The sequence below is a fragment of the Bison bison genome, unplaced genomic scaffold (assembly GCF_000754665.1).
Source record: "Bison bison bison isolate TAMUID 2011002044 unplaced genomic scaffold, Bison_UMD1.0 scf7180017864327, whole genome shotgun sequence".
Taxonomy (NCBI): domain Eukaryota; kingdom Metazoa; phylum Chordata; class Mammalia; order Artiodactyla; family Bovidae; genus Bison; species Bison bison.
In genome coordinates, this window is record NW_011494899.1 from 8,087,596 (window position 1) to 8,108,680 (window position 21,085).

At 40.4% G+C, this 21,085-nt stretch overlaps 1 protein-coding gene across 1 annotated transcript in view; it reads right to left on the bottom strand.

Annotated features, from left to right (window-relative positions):
- The window catches only part of ANO4 (anoctamin 4), a 230,427-nt gene that overhangs the window by 59,605 nt on the left and 149,737 nt on the right, over positions 1–21,085 (bottom strand). The window contains exons 12-14 of the mRNA XM_010853456.1: positions 17,883–17,943; positions 3,884–3,966; positions 471–611 (exon numbers count right to left, since the gene is read on the bottom strand). Coding sequence (XP_010851758.1) covers positions 471–611; positions 3,884–3,966; positions 17,883–17,943 — 285 coding nt within the window. The remainder of the gene's footprint in view (positions 1–470; positions 612–3,883; positions 3,967–17,882; positions 17,944–21,085) is intronic.

Genomic DNA, 21,085 nt, shown 5'->3' on the forward strand with positions numbered 1-21,085 from the left:
AAAAAATCAGAGTTCCTTGAATATTATAAATATGGGCATTGTTTCAATAACTATTTTCAGTTTTATACATCTATTTGCATAGCATATACTGGGTAATGGCAAAGAATGTATTTCTTATTATATGGGCATTGTAAAAATGAAAGCTTGAATGACATTGCTGTAAGTTCCACCTCATAGTTTTAGCTCCTTTCATTATGGCATAGACAAATGGAAAGAATAGTAGTTAGAGAACCTGAGCTTTTGGCTATTTCCTGGATAGCCTGGGTGAGTCCCTTAACCTTCTGGAATCTCAGTTACTCCACCTGTAAAATGGGACAGCAGTGTCACCCCCGGTCATCATATAGAACTGTTGTGAGGTCTAAATATCAGAACGTACAAAAAATGTATTTAAATACCTGGTATGATTATTGTTCCCATGCTACAGGTTTGTACTTTATGAAACATAGTTGTGTAAAAAAAAGGATTCATACCATAAAAAATATTCCAGATGCAGAAACAATAAGTCGGCTGCATTTATCTGCAAATGCTTGATATGGTTCTGGCTTGCCGGAAATGGGATTCATCCTCTCTTTCTTGGAATACTTGGCTTCAAACTGGGGCCGTATTTCTTCCTAAAAAACAAGCAGACACATTTTTACATACTGAAGAGGTACTTGGTCAAGAAGAAAAAAAAAAATCATTTTACCCCACAGGAAAACAGTCAACAAATGCCACGGTCATCACTCACTCAATGATATGCACTTGGAAACCCAGGTTTAAATATTCTGAAATTGGCCACTTATTAAAGAAAACCTAAAGAATGATGATCTTCGATTATTATCATCATGGCTCTGTGATTTAGACTAATAGTTAAGTATTTCTATTATCTTATTAAATGATAGTGAGAAAGGGGCCAATTTGTCCCTGTCCCCAGTAGTTTGAAATAACTAACATGCTTTTATTTATTATTGAGGAATGATATGAACACCAGGACAAAGAAAACTTCTCAAGAGTGAAATGTTCAGAATTCATTTTATGAGTTATAATGGCAATATAATTCTTAGTTTTCTACAATTTTTAGTCTTTTGATTTAGGCAGCTAAAAACCTGGTGAATCTATTTTTAAAATAAGCTCCTATAGGAGTCATTCACCCTTAACCATAGATTTTAATGCATTCTTAATTGGTATTGAAAACAAGGTAAACGCCTTTCAAATCCAGTTAAAATCAAGGCTCCTCTAATTCTAAATCAAGCTGAAATTTTTATTTCATTGAGTTGAGCCCCATCCAATGTGAATGGCTTCTCACTAAAAGCAATTACAGGATTAGGAAAAGATAAGCAACAAAACGGTGTGCTGAAGTGGTTCTGACTAATTAGGAACTTGTTTTATGTGAGTGTCTTGGAAGAGGCAGGAAAAGGAGCAGAAACTCTGGTGCAAGGGAGACTTGAGTTAATTCAGGCAGAAACACTCAAGAGCTGGGTGAAGGTACTGACAGAAAGCAAAGAAGGACCTGACAGGAGAGAAATTATGGAGGGTCTGGTAGGGGCCACCCTGTGTAGGAGGAAAGGCAGCCTGATTCCCTGCACAGGATGAGCCTGATGCTGGCTTCACGCAGATAATCAGGAAGGTCATGGGGAGAGACAATTATAAACAGCCTCTGCCTCCTTTATTTCAGGTAGTTATACCTTAGGATATATCAGATCTAGAATATTCTGCTTCTTTGGGAAACTCAATTCATCAGGCTATAAGTGTCATCAAGGGTCACTAAGTTAATCATGCAGAAACTGAGGTCAATCATGGAGGCAGACCTGTCATCCTGGGTACGATAGGCTAAGTTTTGTCCTCACCCTACCTCCCAATTCGTAAGCTGAAGTCCTTACCCTCAGTATCTCAGAATGTGTCTGTATTTGGAGTCAGGGTCCTACAGATGTAATTAAGTTAAAATGAAGTCATTAGGGTGAACCCCACTCCAACATGACTAGTGTCTTTGTAAGAAGAGCACATTTAGAGACATGCACAGAGAGAAGACCATGTGAAGACTCATGGAGTAGATGGCCATCGACAAGCCAAAGACAGAGACAGGGAACAGATCCTTCCCTCATGGCCCTCAGAAGAAACCAGCCCTGCCAATGATCTCGGACTGCTCGCCTCCAAACTGTGAGACTAAGCCAACCAGTCAGTGTGCTTTGTTATGGCAGCCTTAGCCAGTAATACTCTGGGTTACCCCTGAAGGAGGCATGCAGCTCATCTGGGTTCTTCTGCACAGCAAGCTGAGAGCCACAGGCTAGGAGTAACAGGCATTTCTACATTGAATCCCAAACAGAACTGGAACTGCACACAGCTCCTGACCTGACCTCTACACAGGGGTGCTGAGTGAAAGCATGGTTCAGCACTCCATGCTTTTAATAGGGCTGGGAATCCAGAAGGATCCAGACTTACCAGAGATACGTTTACCCTAAAGGTACCCACATAGTGTGCCCACCACAAGTGTCAGTGGTGACTTTAGACTGGTTTAATCAAAGTTACTTAAATAATGCTACACTTTGTAGCCAACAGGGGAGAATTTAGAAACATTTTTCTTTAGAAATGAAAAAAAATCCAAAGGTGAAGTAATTTGCCTTAGACAACATAGCTTCTTGGTGGTGACCTGGATACCCAGGAAACAGCATTTTCCATCCCATGTGAAAGCTACTCCTATACACACATGGAACAAAAACCAGAACAGCTCCACCCAGGAGGAAGTCTCGAATGCAGTCTCGCTGCAGTTGGTAGCCTTCAGAAACCTGGGCGGTCCCTTCCAACTCAGAAAACCATTTTCTAGAGAGTGAATGCTTATACAAGCCTGAGAGGGGCCTTAGCACAGGAACAAGGATTGCTGAAAATCCCAGTATCATGTCTATATTTAAAAATTACCCAAATATGTTCATGGGCTTGAGGAGAAAAGGCATCCATCCACAAGGTATGATTTGAAGGAAAAAACATTCCTCTCAAAATTATGTCCCCTACAAAACCTATCCCAGGGCTAAAATTCTCAGTTATGTTTACAGATGATTCCATTTAATTTATAAAAATAAACATATGTGTCTCCTGGAAGGAAAACACCCATTAAGACCCATGGTCATATCATATATGATGACTGCATTGGATTTACTTGCACCTGTAGACTCTCAGGAAATGGAACTCAGGAGAGGCAGGGGATGAGAGGAAAGAAAGACGAGTTCAGGCCTGAGTGACTCTCAAGGGAAAGCAGGGTCCGAGAGACATACAATAACCAAACTCAGCATGGGGCCTTAAGACTTTTGACATAAAGACCAGACACAAGTTAGGAAAGGGCATGGTGTACTGGCCGGGAAGGGAGAGTAACATGTCTGAGGGCCCAAGTTTACCTCTGCTGGACAGTTTTATCTAGCGGTGGCCGGCTTTTAGCACATCAACCAAAGAGCATGCATGCGTAGTGGTTCCCCCTCGGTATTTATCATGTGAGAATCCTTCTGAGCTGTCCAGGGTCCTGAAGACTTAATCATTTCCTTGGAGAACTTTAGGAGGTCTGCTTTCAAGTGCCTATAACTGTAAACTAATATTCTCCTTCTGACACAGTAAAGAGAATGGATAATATTTAAGGAAACTAAACAAATCTTACTACCAATTCTTCTAATGCCTCTGCATACAAGTGAAATGCTTTACTTAGCCATGAACTTTTTACTCCACTAAGAAATCAAAATGTATTTTTTTAAATTCTTCTGCTACATTTTTATAATGCTTGAAATTTCCTGCAGAGACAGGTATAAAAATGCTTTATGAGTCAACCTGACTTCTATCACAGAGCAGAAAGTGATGACTCAAAAGCGATTGTGTATTTCTTGATTATCTGCTTTTTTTTTTAATTGAGGTAAATAATACAAACCTCCTCTTCTTCCCAGTCTATCAAATCCCAGTCATAAGCAATTACTGCTCTCCGTCTTTTCCAAAACTCTAGGAAAACTGTTGCTGGAACAAGCAGAGAAAGACAGATATTTTCAAATAAAACAATGTCTTGAACTGTGTCAACAGATAATGAACCCATTGTAAAGAACGACAGCTGTTTGTGTAAGCATTCTTGAATATCAGAATTTCTAGCTAAACATCATTTAACAAAGATCATTTTCTGAGAATTACTAAGCCTGTGTCAAACATAATGAAAACTCAAGAGATTTAAATTAAGCTGATTTGCAAGTCATGGCAGAACAGACTTATTAGAATGACAAAGCTTCTGGGATGTAAGAATACAGAAAACTAGGTTATCAATATCTTTCTATCTGATTGAGTATTTAACAACTTATTGACCAGAGATATATTAATACATCTTTTGTTACCTGAACATTATTGACTAGAGACGTATCAATAATCACTTACATAATAAATTGCCAGAGAAGGAAATGGCAACCCACTCCAGTATTCTTGCCCGGAGAATCCCATGGACAGAGGAGCTGGCAGACTACAGTCTGTGGAGTTGCAAGAGTCAGATACGACTTAGCAACTAAACTACTACTACTAACAAATTGCCAGCTACAGGTGTTAGTTTCTACAAAAATCCCCTGGTCAATAATGTGTTAAACAGCGAGGGACAGAAGAGCGAAAACAAAACTTAGCAGTTCACATGTATTTAATTGGCAGAGATTTCTCATTCCCTCCAATCCTCCTCAGGACAAATATCCTCATATTAAAGGCAAAGTGTGTAAATTGTATTAAAAAACCTTTTCAAGACTGTTCCAACCTTTTTCAACCTTTACCTTTACTACCCAGGTAAAGCTGATGGTGATCCTCATTTAGCCAAAGTAACTTTCTACTCAATTCAGTTTAAATATATCAACACAAACGAATTGCTGAGTATTATAAAATGACAGGTCAAAATATGAAAAAGACATATTCCTTTGGCCAAGGAAGCCACAAGCCAGAAGAGGGGACACGTGCATGCATTCACTCACTCACTCAGAGGATGGCTGCAACTAAGAATTGCACAGAGACACCCTAGGAGAGGGAACTGTCAGATCCATCTCTACTGGGTCTTACTGTGTAGTCAGATTAGAGAAAGGGGAAAATATGTCAATGTCCTATGTTTGGAATCAGTTTCATGGAGAAAAGTAAGCATCCAAATGTTCATTCCAAAGAGAGATAATGACTTCCTTCTTTTCTGCTCCCCTTTGCCCTCAGTTCAGTTCAGTCACTCAGTCATGTCCGACTCTGTGACCCCATGGACTGTAGCACACCAGGCTTCCCTGTCCACCACCAATCCCCAGAGCTTGCTCAGACTCATGTCCATCTAGTTGGTGATGGGGATCTGTCGTCCTCTTCTCCTCCTGCCTTCAATCTTTCTCAGCATCTTTCCTCATTAGTGGAAAGATTCCTCATTAGTGGAAAGATTCTTCATTATTGAGACATAGAACACATATTTAAAAATAAGTAAGTGGAAAGATATTATAAGGTAACAGTTAAGAGCTCTCTGGCTTGTGACTTAGACATTCTTAGACTTGAAATCCAGTTCAGATACAAGCTGTGCTACTATTGGCAAGTGAATTAACATTTCTAATTCTCAATATCCTGCTAAGCAAATGAAAGATGGCAATATAATCCCTATCTGCAATGACAAAATTCAAAATGCTCTAAAAGTTTTAAGTTTTTCTTCCTAGGTCTGGCACAAATTCATCATGTGGCAAGCTGTGACCTTGACTGAGGTGATGCTACTCAAAGTCTTTATTAATCCATCTTCTTAGACTAACAAGGGTGACCAAAGCATAAGTGACTTGTAGGACAATACTGAGTGGTCTAACACATATAATTGAAATACTAGATAATATGATTCTGGAAAGTTTTCTAAAAACATGTAAGATCTGTACACTGGAAATTATATAACATTGCTTAAATAAATTATGGAACAATTAAATAAATGAACTGACATTCATGGATAGAAATATTTGAAATTAAGTCTTCAGAATTCCCAAATTGATTTACTGCTTCAACTCAACTGCAATCTGATACTAGCATTTTGGAGGGGGTAGAAGTTGACAAGGTAACTCTACAATTTATATGGAAATGCAAAGGACCTAAAGTAGACCAACCAATTTAAAAAGAATAAGTTTTTGAGGCTTACTATTATACTATAATAATTGAAAGAGGATGTTATTATATAAAAGTACATGTATAGATCAAATAGAAAAACTTCCAGGTTTAGACCCACACATGGTAAATTGATTTTCAACCCAAAAATGGCAAGAAAATTCAAGGAAGAAAAGGATAATCTTACAGCAAGTAGTACAGGAAAAACTGGATACCCACATACACAAATGGGTCTGACCCTTACATTACACAATATACAAAAATCATCTTGAGATAACTCATGGACCTAACTATATGATCTAAAACTATAAGTTCTCTAGAAGAAAATACAGAAGAAAATCTTAGGAATCTTAAATTGGCAAAGATTTCTTAAATAAAAAGCACAGAATAAAAGAAAAAACTAATATGGAGTATACTGGAAGAAAAAATTCTTACTTTTTAAAAGATACCATTAATAACATAAAAATGAAAATTACAAACTGGAAAAATATTTGCAAACATATATATGCTAAAGGACTTCTATCCAGATTAAATAAATAACTTTTAAATATAAGAAGACAGTAACATATGGGCATTTGAACAAACATTTCAATAAAGATGTGTAGATTGCAAACAAGTTCATGGAAAGATGTTCAACATCAGTAGTCATCAGGGAAATGCAAATTAAAACCACAATGGGATAACACTATATACACTATGATGATAAAGACTATTAATTCCACGTTTGTAAGGATGTAGAACACCTGGAGCTCTCATATAATGCTGTTGGGAATGCACAATTGCATAGCTACAATTTTTTTAAAATAAAGTTAGACATTCTCCTATTCTATGATCAGCAATGCCATTCTCAATTATTTTTCCAGGAGAAATAGATAACAAAGACTTTTATGCAAAATGTCCAAAGAAGTTTATGCTGCTGCTGCTGCTGCTAAGTCACTTCAGTCGTGTCCGACTCTGTGCAACCCCATAGACGGCAGCCCACCAGGCTCCCCCGTCCCTGGGATTCTCTAGGCAAGAACACTGGAGTGGGTTGCCATTTCCTTCTCCTAAAGAAGTTTATAAAAGCCATTAAGTCTTAGACGAATAAAAGCTGGATTGAACCAAATACTTATTAACATTTGGATAAACAAATGAATAAAATGAATAAGCAAATTTCAGTACATCTCAGGCAAGGGAATATTATTCTGTATTAAAAAGAACAAATTATAGACATATGCAACAACATGTATGAATCTCAACAGCATCAATCTTAGTGGAAGAAACAAAATGCTGAATACTGAAAGATTCTATTTGTATGAAATTCTAGAACAGATGAAACTACAATGACAGAAAGCGTGTTGGAGGTTGCCAAGAGGCTGACTTCAGAGGCACAAGGAAACTTTCTGGAGGATGAAAATGTTTTATGTCATCATTATGGTAACAGTTACATGACTATATATGATTTGACATGGTTTGTCAAAATGTTCACCTAAAAATCACTGGATTTTATTTTATGTAAATTATACCTAACCAAAGCTGACAAAAACATTTCATGATTCTGTCACCCAGAGAAAACCACCGTTAATACATTATAAAATACCTTTGTTTAGCTCACAGGAAACATCTTGACCAGGCCCACCAGTGAATGACTGCAGGAAAGAAGAAATTAACACATTCTTCTCCAGAGTCTGGCCAGAACCAGGAAATACCTGCAACGACTTATAGCTTCTTTTACTTTACCTCTTCACTTTCCCTGCTTTGTTCTAAAAATGAAACTGGCATCCAAACCCAGGCAAGATAGTTCTTTAAATACCAGTCGACTATCTTCTCAGTCTGCTGGCTTTTCAAATATAGCTGCTGTGCTGTGCTTAGTTGTACAGTCATATCCGATACTTTGCAACCTATGGACTGCAGCCCACCAGGCTTCTCTGTCTGTGGGGATTCTCCAGGCAAGAATACTGGAGTGGGTTGCCATGCCCTCCTCCAGAGGAATCTTCCCAACCCAGGCATCAAACTTGGTCTCCCGCATTGCAGGTGGATTCTTTACTGTCTGAGCCATGACGGAAGCCCTCATGAGGAAGACTCCTCATAATACTGGAGTGGGGAGCCTATTGCTTCTCCAGGGGATCTTCCCAACCCAGGAATTGAACTGGGGTCTCCTGCATTGCAGGCAGATTTTACCAGATGAGATACCAGGGAAGCCTAAAGTCGCTATTCCTTACCCCAAAACCTCATGTCTCAATTTAATGGCCTGTTGAGCAGTGAGCAGTAGAAACGCGATGATGCTGTGAAAGTGTTGCACTCAATATGCCAGAAAATTTGGAAAACTCAGCAGTGGCCACAGGACTGGAAAAGGTCAGTTTTCATTCCAATCTCTAAGAAAGGCAACGCCAAAGAATGCTCAAACTACCGCACAATTGCACTCATCTCATATGCTAGTAAAGTAATGCTCAAAATTCTCTAAGCCAGGCTTCAACAATATGTGAACCGTGAACTTCCAGGTATTCAAGCTGGTTTTAGAAAAGGCAGAGGAACCAGAGATCAAATTGCCAACATCTGCTGGATCATTGAAAAAGCAAGAGAATTCCAGGAAAATATCTATTTCTGTTTTATTGACTATACCAAAGCCGTTTACTGTGTGGATCACAATAAACTGTGGAAAATTCTGAAAGAGACAGGAATACCAACCACCTGACCTGCCTCTTGAGAAACCTGTAAGCAGGTCAGAAAGCAACAGGTAGAACTGGACATGGAACAACAGACTGGTTCCAAATAGGAAAAGGAGTACATCAAGGCTGTATGTTTTCACCCTGCTTATTTAACTTATATGCAGAGTGCATCATGAGAAACGCTGGGCTGGATGAAGCACAAACTGGAATCAAGGTTGCTGGGAGAAATATCAATAACCTCAGATATGCAGATGACACCACCCTTATGGCAGAAATCAAAGAAGCACTAAAGAGCCTCTTGATGAAAGTGAAAGAGGAGAGTGGAAAAGTTGGCTTAAAGCTCAACATTCAGAAAACAAAGATCATGGCATCCAGTCCCATCACTTCATGGCAAATAGATGGGGAAACAGTAGAAACAGTGGCAGACTTTATCTTTTTGGGGGCTCCAAAATCACTGCAGATGGTGACTACAGCCATGAAATAAAAAGACGCTTACTCCTTGGAAGAAAAGTTATGATCAAACTAGACAGCATATTAAAAAGCAGAGACATTATTTTGCCAACACAGGTCTGTCTAGTCAAGGTTGTGGTTTTCCAGTAGTCGTGTATGGATATGAGAGTTGGACTATAAAGAAAGCTGAGCACTGAAGAATTGATGCTTTTGAACTGTGGTGCTGGAAAAAACTCTTGAGAGTCCCTTGGACTGCAAGGAGATCCAACCAGTCTGTCCTAAAGGAAATCAGTGTTGAATATTCATTGGAAGGACTGATGTTGAAGCTGAAATTCCAATACTTTGGCCACCTGATGAGAAGAGCTGACTCATTAGAAAAGACCCTGATGCTGGGAAAGATTGAAGGCGAGAGGAGAAGGGGATGACAGAGGATGAGATGGTTGGATGGCATCACTGACTCAATGGACATGAGTTTGAGTAAACTCCAGGAGCTGGTGATGGACAGGGAGGCCTGGTGTGCTACAGTCCATGGGGCTGCAAAGAGTTGGACACGACTGAGCGACTGAACTAAACTGAGCAGTGAGCAGTAGGAACTTGGACACAGTAACACTAAAATACTCCAAATCACACTTTATTTGTACACTTTGCATCCTAAAGAAAACTTAAATACAGCTTTGTGTTATGTTATTATGTGCTTTGAAAGAATTTTTAATGGCTACTTACAATTTCCTTAACCATTCTACTGTTGGATATTTAGGTTATTTTCAGTTTTTACCTAATATAAACAAAGCAAGGAAAACATTTTTATGTATAATGTTCTTATTCTGTGGAGAAGGCAATGGCACCCCACTCCAGTACTCTTGCCTGGAAAATCCCATGGATGGAGGAGCCTGGTAGGCTGTAGTCCATGGGGTCGCGAAGAGTCGGACAGGACTGAGCGACTTCCCTTTCACTTTTCACTCTGATGCATTGGAGAAGGAAATGGCAACCCACTCCAGTGTTCTTGCCTGGAGAATCTCAGGGATGGGGGAGCCTGGTGGGCTGCCGTCTCTGGGGTCGCAAAGAGTCAGACACGACTGAAGCAACTTAGCAGCAGCGGCAGAAGCTGATACCCAATTCTGCATAAAATTTTGACTGAGCCCTGGAACAACCTTCTAAGTGGCTCCCTGCTACTTACTGGTCCCCACTTTTACCCCTTCCACTGTTGCCACAGTTGCTTCCCAAACACAACTGATCATGCCACATCCAAGTTTACAACGTCACTTGGCTTTCTATTGCCCACAGGGTGAAGCCATGGTTCTCTGTTGTGGTACAGATGTCCTGTGGTAAGCAGGATTCAGGCTTCAACATGCACTGTTACAGTTGAATTTTGTCCCCCCTGGCAAAAATATTTTTATGTCTCAAACCCCAACCTCAGAATGTCACTTCCTTTGGAAATAAAGTAACTACAGATTAACTAGTTGAGTTCATCCTGGAGTAGGTGGGCCCTTAACTGAATATGATTAGTGCCCATATATAAGAATACTGCCATGTGAAGACACAGGGAGAATGCAGGTGAAGGTCGGGTAGAGATTGGGCTGATGTGTCAACAAGCCAAGGATCACTGGGCATCACAAGGATCTAAGAGAAAGGCATGGAACAGGTTCCCCCCCAGAGCCTCCCAAAGGAACCCACCTTGCTCACACCTTGATTTTGGACATCTTGCCTCCAGAAATGTGAAAGAATAAATTTCTGTTGTTTTAAGCCACCTACTTTTGTGGCATGTTATTACAGCACCCTTAGGAAACTAAGATAAATTCTATGTCCTTAGCACATGGAGTGTTCAAGCATTCCTTTTCAGAGTTTTGTCCACACAGTTTTCAGCTCAGAATGTTATTCAAACTTCTCCCTGACTCCACTCCTTTGTCTGGAAAATTTAAGACTTGGTTCTAACATCTCTCCTTGGGTGAAACTTTTTCTCCTTTTCCTTTTTGCCTAAGGAAGTTGGCTGCATGGACCCTCACTGTCCCTTCATAAATCAGACTTAATGCCCACTATTATAATTACCAACTTTTGAAAGCACAGATCACATCTTATTCATTTTGGGGGGTAAACCCAGTGCCAAGAGACAGAGAATATACACTGTCTGCTGAGTAATGAAATCTTATAACAGCCTATAGAAGGTGCATGCCACCATGGACATATTTTGGTACAACTCTGAGTTTGGCAGATTCAGTTCAGTTGCTCAGTTATGTCCAATTCTTTGTGACTCCATGGACTGCAGCACACCAGGCTTTCCTGTCCATCATGAACAGAGTTTACTCAAAACTCATGTCCATTGAGTCAGTGATGCCATCCAACCATCTCGTCCTCTGTTGTCCCCTTCTCCTCCCGCCTTCAATCTTTCCCAGCATCAGGTGGCCAAAGTATTAGAGTTTCAGCTTCAGCATGAGTCCTTTCAATGAATATTCAGAACTGATTTCCTTTAGGATGGACTGGTTGGATCTCCTTGTAGTTCAAGGGACTCTCAAGAGTCTTCTCCAACACCACAGTTCAAAAGCATCAATTCTTTGGCACTCAGCTTTCTTCACAGTCCAACTCTCACATTCATACATGACTCCTGGAAAAACCATAGCCTTGACTAGACGGACCTTTTTTGGCAAAGTAATGTCTCTGCTTTTTAATATGCTGTCTAGGTTGTTCACGGCTTTTCTTCCACGGAGCAAGCGTCTTTTTATTTTATGGCTGCAGTCACCATCTGCAGTGATTTTGGAGCCCAAGAAAATAAAGATTAGATCTGGTTTAAATTCAAGACTCTGCCACTTACCAGCTGCTTAGGTAATCTTGGGTCAAGTTACATAAACATAACCTCTCTGAGCCTCAATATCTTCAAGAGGGAAATATTAATTTCTTTCTGGTGGGTTATAAGAAATCGATGACATGTCATATGTGACTGTACTTACGTACCTAATAGGCACTTAGTAAATGTGTATCTTTCTTTTTTTGAATATATAATCACCAGTTTTTGTTGGATGATATGAGTATAAAAAATAAAATTAGTGTAAATATCTAAAAACAAAGACAAATTATATAATTCATGTAAAAAAATGAGACATACTTCATTCATCAATCACTGATGAGACCATACACAGAATCTTTGAATTTGCATTTAAACAACCACAAACTTTTTATTTTGATTGGAAAGCTCTGAGGAGCTTGATTTGTTTGTTTACTGGGGATAATTTAATTTTCGGCAATGCTAAAAAAGGAAGAAACAAACAACAGAGGAAGGAGAACAAAAAGAGAAGACAGGGAGATAATATGCTTCCCGGCGAATCTCTGCCAGTATCAAACTCTCCAACGACTCATTTTATTTTCCCCTAGGGAGAGAGCTAATTTAAGCCATAAATGTTCTGGTCCCTGAATCTTTCTAAACCACTCGGATTCAAGCCCAGAGCCCTAGGCTCATAGTATACCGGGTTGACCAAAAAGTTCATTCAGGTTTTCTGTAAGCGCTTACTAAAAACCCAAACAAACTTTTTGGCCAATCCAGTACCTCTCGGGTCCCCAGGAGGCCCTGCCATCATGTACACACATATAAGAACAAGGTGGTAGAGAGCTCTGTCAAGATTTCTAACCCCGCACAAACGCCCTCCCGAGTGTTACAGATGGTTTCCAAATGGAACCGTATTGTTTCTCTGGTGAACACAAAGCAAAAGGCAACAAAGCAAACACATCAACTTCATCCCTTCCGAGGGCTTGTAAACCACTTACATCTGTTCTGTCATCTCCATATCCAGCAATTTCCCGAAATAAAGTGCATGTGTTTTCCTAAATGTTGTAACTTGTCGATTGTAAAGGCTGGTCCTGAGGCCATTAAACCAAGCTTGGTTAGAACTGACACGCTTTTACAGAACACTGCCGTCACAAAGCGGCATTTATAGCGGGCTCAGGAAGAGTGTAACAGTGCTTTATCTCAAAATCCAGCTCTTTGAAGCAGAAGCAAACAGGATTACAGACAGCACATGATCCTAGTGGTGCAGTGGAGGAGCTAAGCTTGTCCCGTTTTAACTCCTGGCCTTACCACTGTCTATCTATTGCCCAATTCTCTCGTCTATCACATGGGAATAGTGACAGTCCCTTTGTCAAAGGTTGCTCTACAGATTAACTGAAGTGATGCTGTACAATGCTTAGCACAGTGTCCAGGATGCAGTAAGCCCTTAGTAAAGGCTTGTGTTATTGTAAGTGTTACTATTATTGGCAAGTCTAGATTTCTGCAAGAGGCAAAGTCCTACCTACAAAGAAAACACCTGGGATAAATCATTCTTTTTCTCAAACTAGCTTACTTCTGGGAACAATACAGGATTTAGACAGGAAGGTGTCAATGAAGACAAAGTGATTCAGGAAATGAATTATTCCAGGCTTGCCTTGCCTGGAGCGGCCCCAAAATGTTCCCTTGTGCTCAATGGTTATTACACAACATCTATCAGATTCTTAATGAATACCCTCCAACGCACGAGTGCTGTCAGATCTCCAGCCCACCTACTTGCAGCCTCCATGCTTCAGGCTTCACTTCAGTCCACTGAGGTTGGCAGAGATAAAATAATAAAATCTATCTGTTGTCCCCAGTATAAAATGTTCCAACTTGCAAGGAAGGAATGCCATCCCTTTATAATGGTGGTACTGGGTGAGGGGCGGTGATGACAACCTCTACCTTACAGACAATTATCATGCTACCAGAATTTTAGTTCTGGGTAACTATGGGAGAAGAAAATATGATTTCAGTCAAGTGTATGTTAAATTGATGGGACACTGAAGTGGGCAAGGGAGTTTTAGGTATCAATTCTTCCAGAACACTACTCTCTCTACAGAAGTGTTAACTCATTACACAGTAGACCTGTAGTCCAAAGCACAGCTTCCCCATATGTGTGCCAGGAATAGATTATAGATTTGCAAGAGGTACTAATCCCACAGTTTGGGAGGCAACTAGGGCTAGGAGGCTTAAGGCAGTATTATACCTGGCCACAAGCAGGCTCCTTCATGGACATTAGCATATTGTACAAGTATTATCACTTTCTACGTGTCATGACTTGAAGAAGTTTGGAAACCATTGGTTTAGGAAATGAGTACTTTTTCAGTCTCCTCATTTGTAACCATGGCAAAACTGCAGTACTGGATGGCTTATTACGTTTCATGATCATGGTTACCAGTACATTCTAGAAAAGCCAGATACACATTCTTGACCTGAGAGGTCATTCCTGTATCCAAAACTCTATTATGGTTAGCTTCCATTGTTTGCAAGAGATACAGTAATGGGTAGCACAAATCATGAGGGCTTTTGCAAGGCCCACCAGAGGAGGCAGAAATCCCACGGGAATTAAAAGACTGGACTTATTCAGACAGGATATGGAAGCCAACAGCTTGAGAGATTATAGACATAAGAGACCCTGGGGCTTCACCCTGATACTTCACATGACTTGGCTACATTCTCTCTCTGCTTCTCTCTGGGGGATTGTCTTGCGTTTTCTCCAAGTTGGCTACCAGTTGGTTTCTGTACCCTCTAGTCTAATTTTCTTCCACTAGTTCTTTGTTTCTGCTTATTTCTAGGTTCTGATTGATAACTTCAGTTATCAATTATCAATTGATATCAGTTATCAATCATAACTTCAGTCTGCTCAGGATTCCTCCTGGCCCTCACTGCTAGCCACTGTCAGTCTCTCTCCCTTCTTCCCTCTCTGCATCTTTCCGTGTCAGTTTCTACTACCAATTCCCAGTGTCCTTCAACATTCTCCAAGTCACATTCTTAAGAATAAGACTCTGGGTGGCACTACCAGTTCCTGTTTGGCCAGAACCTCAGAACTTCTCCCAGGCCACTTTCACCAACTGATGGTTTGACTACTCCTGGGACAAACACCCACTGGGTGAGAGGAACTGGTATCATAGGGTTCAAAAAAGTCCCTTCAACAGAGCTGTGGTGGGTGGGACAATTTTCTTTTGAAGAGCTTGAGGTAATGCTATGCTAAGTCACTTCAGTCGTGTCAGACTCTGTGCGACCCCATAGACGGCAGCCCACCAGGCTCCCCCGTCTCTGGGATTCTCCAGGCAAGAACACTGGAGTGGGTTGCCATTTCCTTCTCCAATGCATGAAAGTGAAAAGTGAAAGTGAAGTCGCTCAGTCGTGTCTGACTCTTAGCGACCCCATGGATTGCAGCCTACCAGGCTCCTCCGTCCATGGGATTTTCCAAGCAAGAGTACTGGAGTGGGGTGCTGAGCTTGAGGTAAAGAAGACATAAAATATATAGGACAAGCCCCCTAAAGAGAACAAGGGTTTATATTTCTACTTGTCAAAGAGGCCATTTAAACATATTCATTGTCTCATAAAGAAATTCTTTTGGTGGGACTTCCCTGGTGGTCCGGTGGTTAAGAATCTGCCTTGCAATGCAGGGGATGTGGGCTTGATCCCTGGTTGGGGCACTTAGATTCCACATGCCTCGGGGCAACTAAGCCTGCATACCACAACTACAAAGGCCATGCACCAAAAATCCCATATGACACAAAAGATCCCATGTGCCACAACTAAAAACAACACAACCAAATGAGTATTTTTTTTAAAAATAAAATCTTCTGATAATTTTGTTCTCTTTTCCTTCTTTTCCCCCAATCCATCCATTTATCCATCTGTCCATCCATCCAATTAACATTAATCTCTCTGTCTTTAAAAGAAATGTATAAGGACTCCCATGACCATAATGGTCCTTGTGGACCATGAACCTATGAGAAAAACTGTGTATGCAAATTATTATTAGTGCCCAAAGAATGGGCATAAACCAAATGCTATGAAAGTTCAAAGGAGGAAGACACTGTCTGGCTGGTGAAGATGCCATTTCAAAAAAAAAATAAATAAATAAAAGATGCCATTTCAGCTGGGCCTTGAAAGTTGGCAAAGATTCTAATATTCATTCTAGACATAAGGAACAACATGAACCTAAGCCCTGAGTGAGTAGAGTTCAATAACCTCAAAATTAAGATTTCTGGCCTTTTATGTACTAGAAGAAATGCATAAATGTTGTAAAAACCATTCAAACCAAATTGAAAATACATAGTGTAAAAGGTCTCTCTCCTCACTGTTCACTTACCCTTCCATGAAGATAACCTCCTCTCCAAAGGAAACCACCATTCATCATTTATTATGAATTTGTTCAGACTTTTATATATGATTAAATTAAAGCTCTATAATTATTTTACTAGGAAGATATGTCAAGGCTGTATGTTTTCACCCTGCTTATTTAACTTATATGCAGAGTACATCATGAGAAATGCTGGGCTGGAGGAAGCACAAGCTGGAATCAAGGTTGCTGGGAGAAATATCAATAACCTCAGATATGCAGATGACACCACCCTTATGGCAGAAAGTGAAGAAGAACTAAAGAATCTCTTGATGAAAGTGAAAAAGGAGAGTCAACAAGTTGGCTTGACTCAACATTCAGAAAATTAAGATCATGGCATCCAGTTCCATCACTTTGTGGCAAATAGATGGGGAAACAGTGAGAGACTTTATTTTCTTGGGCTCCAAAATCACTGCAGATGGTGACTGCAGCCATGAAATTAAAAGACGCTTGCTCTGTGGAAGAAAAGCTATGACCAACCTAGATGGCATATTAAAAGCAGAGACATTACTTTGCTAACAAAGGTCCATCTAGTCAAAGCTATGGTTTTTCCAGTTAGTCATGTATGGATATGAGAGTTGGACCATAAAGAAATCTGAGTCCCGAAGAATTGATGCTCTTGAACTGTGGTGTTGGAGAAGACTCTTCAGAGTCCCTTGTACTGCAAGGAGGTCCAACCAGTCCATCCTAAAGGAAATCAGTCCTGAATATTCACTGGAAGGACTGCTGCTAAAGTTGAAACTCCAATACTTTAGCCATCTGATGCAAAGAACTGATTCACTGGAAAAGACCCTGATGGTGGGCAAGACTGCAGGTAGGAGGAGAAGGGGACAACAGAGGATGAGATGGTTGGATGGCATCACCAACTCAATGGATATGAGTGTGAGCAAGCTCTGGGAGTTGGTGATGGACAGGGAAGCCTGGCATGCTGCAGTCCATGAGGTTGCAAACAGTCAGACACGACTGAGCGACTGAAATGCATGGTACTGAGGAAGATACTATTAAACCCAAACGTGGGTGAAGTAACTCCTTTGGGCTAAATAATTCTTTCAGTGAACATTCCATCATACCTTGTTATTATATGGCTATTGGCTTGAAACTATTTAAAAGGACTCAATTCAGCACTGCAAGTAGCTCTTGTGTATAAGGAGTCATTCTGACCAGAACTGGAAGAATCCTAGAGGTGAGTATTCACACACTAGTCAGATGAAAATATTCCACTCACATTAGAAAGTCCCATATACACTGAGATGTGTAATCAGGTCTTAACCATCAGACCTTTTGGTATACTATAATCTTTACTTTTGTCTCCAACAGAAGGTGAATTTTACTCCAATAATGGAATGCTGATGAAATTGTTGGAAGGCTTAAGAGAAAGAAGACATGTTGTCCTGTAAAACATCACCTTAAAAATAAACCAAATGAATTATTTATTAACTTGTGTCTAACAGAACAGCCAAACTGAATTCACTTTGCTTCTTCCTCTCATATTCAAAATCAGATTTTAAAGGAACATATAATAGAGCAAATGATGGGAACTCAAGTCATACAAATGTAGAACACTTACCCCAGACTGCCATGAAAACAGCAAAGAAAACAGTGGCTCCATTGTCAAAAAGATGGGTTACCTGGGAACATGAATCACAGTTAAACCAATGTCTTATATACAATATTCCAATTCACATTTTTCACATTCTGGAAAAATAGCTCTGATGATACAATGAATTTTAAAGGGTTTCTTTGGGGGATATTCCTTTTAGATCATAAGGAAGAAGTTTTTTTCCAAACTGTGAAATAGTTTGGATATAGAAAAGAGAATTTGCTCCATTTATGTGAGTACCACTTAGTTGAGCATGGATCAGCAGCCCCAGTGGTGCTATTAAGAATTTCCTTTTGTGCATTATAAAAACTAACACGCATCTACTTATGGATAGGTTTGTATTTAAGACCGGTAGGTATTCATGTTGCTGTAAAGGTTTCTGATTTTCCCAGCACTGGTTTTAATGCCTCATTTATTCTCTTTGAAAACATGTCTATTTTGTATGTACGGTTTTGAACAAACATTTGCTGGGCTGCCCTCTGGACTTCAGCACTGTAAAGAAGAGCAACCCATTAACACAAACCACTTCTACCTGTATTAAAACCTCAGGTAATCACTACATTTACCTCTTATTCATAACACAGAGACAGCTAGCAAATACTTTATTGCTAGAATAATACATTTTATTGCAGTCACCATGGCAGAAAACAAAAATATCTATTTTTGTTGCAAAACTGCCGAGCTCATTCCCACCTCCAGGATAAATCATGCCAGTGTCAGGCCAAATTGAAATGATGACTGATATGTTCATAAAGCATAACCTTTTTTTGGTGCTTTATAGCTCTCTATAAAGTATACTTTACTGTCCCTTGGAGAACATGCCAAGTATAAGCAAGTCTTTTCCTATTATATCAGAGTACAAAATATTTCAAAATTTTCCACAAGTTTATGACTTATTTCTTTAAACATAGGAGAGATAGGCAGCATTTAAACACTTAGTGTGAGACAAGTCTAAAGCCAATTTATTTTGATGCCAGAAGAGTGTTACATTGTGTACATCAGGTGGTCAGCATCAAATCAAGCCTGAAAGTCCCAATGGTAGGTGGTTAGTTTGTGCCCCTTGCTAGGGTATTCCGTGGTGGAAACTCCCTGCACCATCAGGGAAGATTCTGGAATGGATTGTGGTTGTCATTGTTTTGGGCTGTGTGGATCAGCTTTCCTCCTCTGGGTAACAGGTTTCTCTCATGTAGGTCAGTAGGAGTCACGTGGCTCAAATACAGCCCATAGGAGTCCTTCCCTGGGATTGGTATGCAAACACTTGAAGAGACAGGTTTTCCAGCTGCAGTTACCAATCTGGAAATATGTTTATCAGGGTGAATAGGAACGTCCAGTCCCTCCTAAGATGGTGAGCTAGGATAAGCTGATGGCTCCCTCTGCCAAAATCAAAGTCAGAGAAATAGGATAGTCGATTTCAGGAATTGACAGAACAAAAACACAGAAACAAAGAGCCTGAGAAATGCTAGGGGAGTTAGAAGGTTGCTTTAAAGTGTGTGTGTGTGTGTGTGTGTGCATGCACGCACGTGTGTGTGAGATGGTGGGGGTGGAGGTGGTTCCCAAGCAGAGTGAGAACACAGGATAGAGAAATATGTAAGTTCCATTCTAGCCCCTACCTCAGTGGTCACTGGAAAATTAGTTTCCCCTCCCTCAGCAATCAACTACAGCAGGTCAAACCACGAGGGTAGGTATTCGAGGGGGTGATGTCAGGGATGCACAGAGAGTCCTGTTTTGTTGGAGAAATGAGGGATGCAGGTGCAGCCTGGCCATTTGGCCTCAGGCTTTCACTTCTCAGTGTTTTCCCTCTTAAACCCCAGGGATGGTTGGTTACAGTCAAGGGGGAGAGCCTTCTCCCAATTCTGCTTTGTTCTAAGCAGGCTTAAAAATGAAACTGGCCAGAAAATTCCTACACTCAGTGCCTGGGACACACTGTTCTCTTCTCTTTGTAAACTCACCAGGACTGACCTGGCTTCTGACCCTCATCCTAAGTGACTGATTCTTCATGGGACCAGCACTCATGGGCTAAAATAACAGGATATCTGGGGAAGTCAGCTGCCTCCAAAAAACTCCAAACTAGGCAATATACACTTTCTGAAACAGACATTGATGAAATCTGAGCACTTGAAACTATTCATGATGCTCCTTTTAAGGAATTATTATAGCTCCCCTAAAAAAAGATTTTTACTCAAGGCAGACCTTTCACATAACAAACACCCCCAAGCAAAAAATAAATGGGCTTCTGAGATTCCTCAAAAGCAGGATTTTTACACCTGAGTCATTTGTGCTTAGCTCACAATCTTTAAACAAAATTATATTACTGAACAAAGTCTTCTGATTCTCAGCACCACCTCTCTATTTCCCAAGCTCACTCTACTGAATTTGTCCTCATCCAGGAAGGTCTATCTGCTTGTTCACCAAAGGAAGGGAGAGTATTTTGTGCTTTTTTGGATCTTTGTAGCACATATTAAGAGCCCAGATCTTTCTAAAATCACAGCTGGCTGCTTATCCTCCCACCAGACTGGCCACCTGCAGGGACAGAGACAGCATGAATGGGCAGGCGGGCTCCTGGGCTGCCGATCAAATGTTCCTACACTTAAACTCTGCAGTGCCAGCTGTATACACAGAAAAATCCAAGTCACAGTGATTGCGGAGGTTACATAAGATCTGCCAACCCCTTTTATACCTGAAATCTGGCTAAGCTGATAGGTGGGTCTATCTAAGTGGGTCTTGGAAAACTCTTCATCAGTCTATATTTCAGCCATTGCTTTACATTAATGATACTACCCTTCAGTAATAAACCCTAGAATTTCAATGAACATGTCTAAAACTTTAATAAAGTAAGGTATAATATCAGAAAGGGGTATGTAATAACACATAGAATGGTTCTACATAATTTTTTCAAAACACTTTCACATCTACTGAGTTCTTTAGTCCTCATGACATGCCATGGGGCAGAGAGGGCAGCTATCAACACTTGCACTTTAAAGATGAGGAAGTTTATGCTCAAAGAGGTTGTACATGTGCAAGGTCAAGGCAGTAAGCAGCTGAGCTAGCCATCAGTCTAGGTCTTTTGGATAACAATGATGGCGAAGAGGAGGAAAATGACAGCAGCTGTCATTTACTGAGATCTTGTCGTTTGCCAAGCACCATACCCACCAGGTGGCTCAGACAGTAGA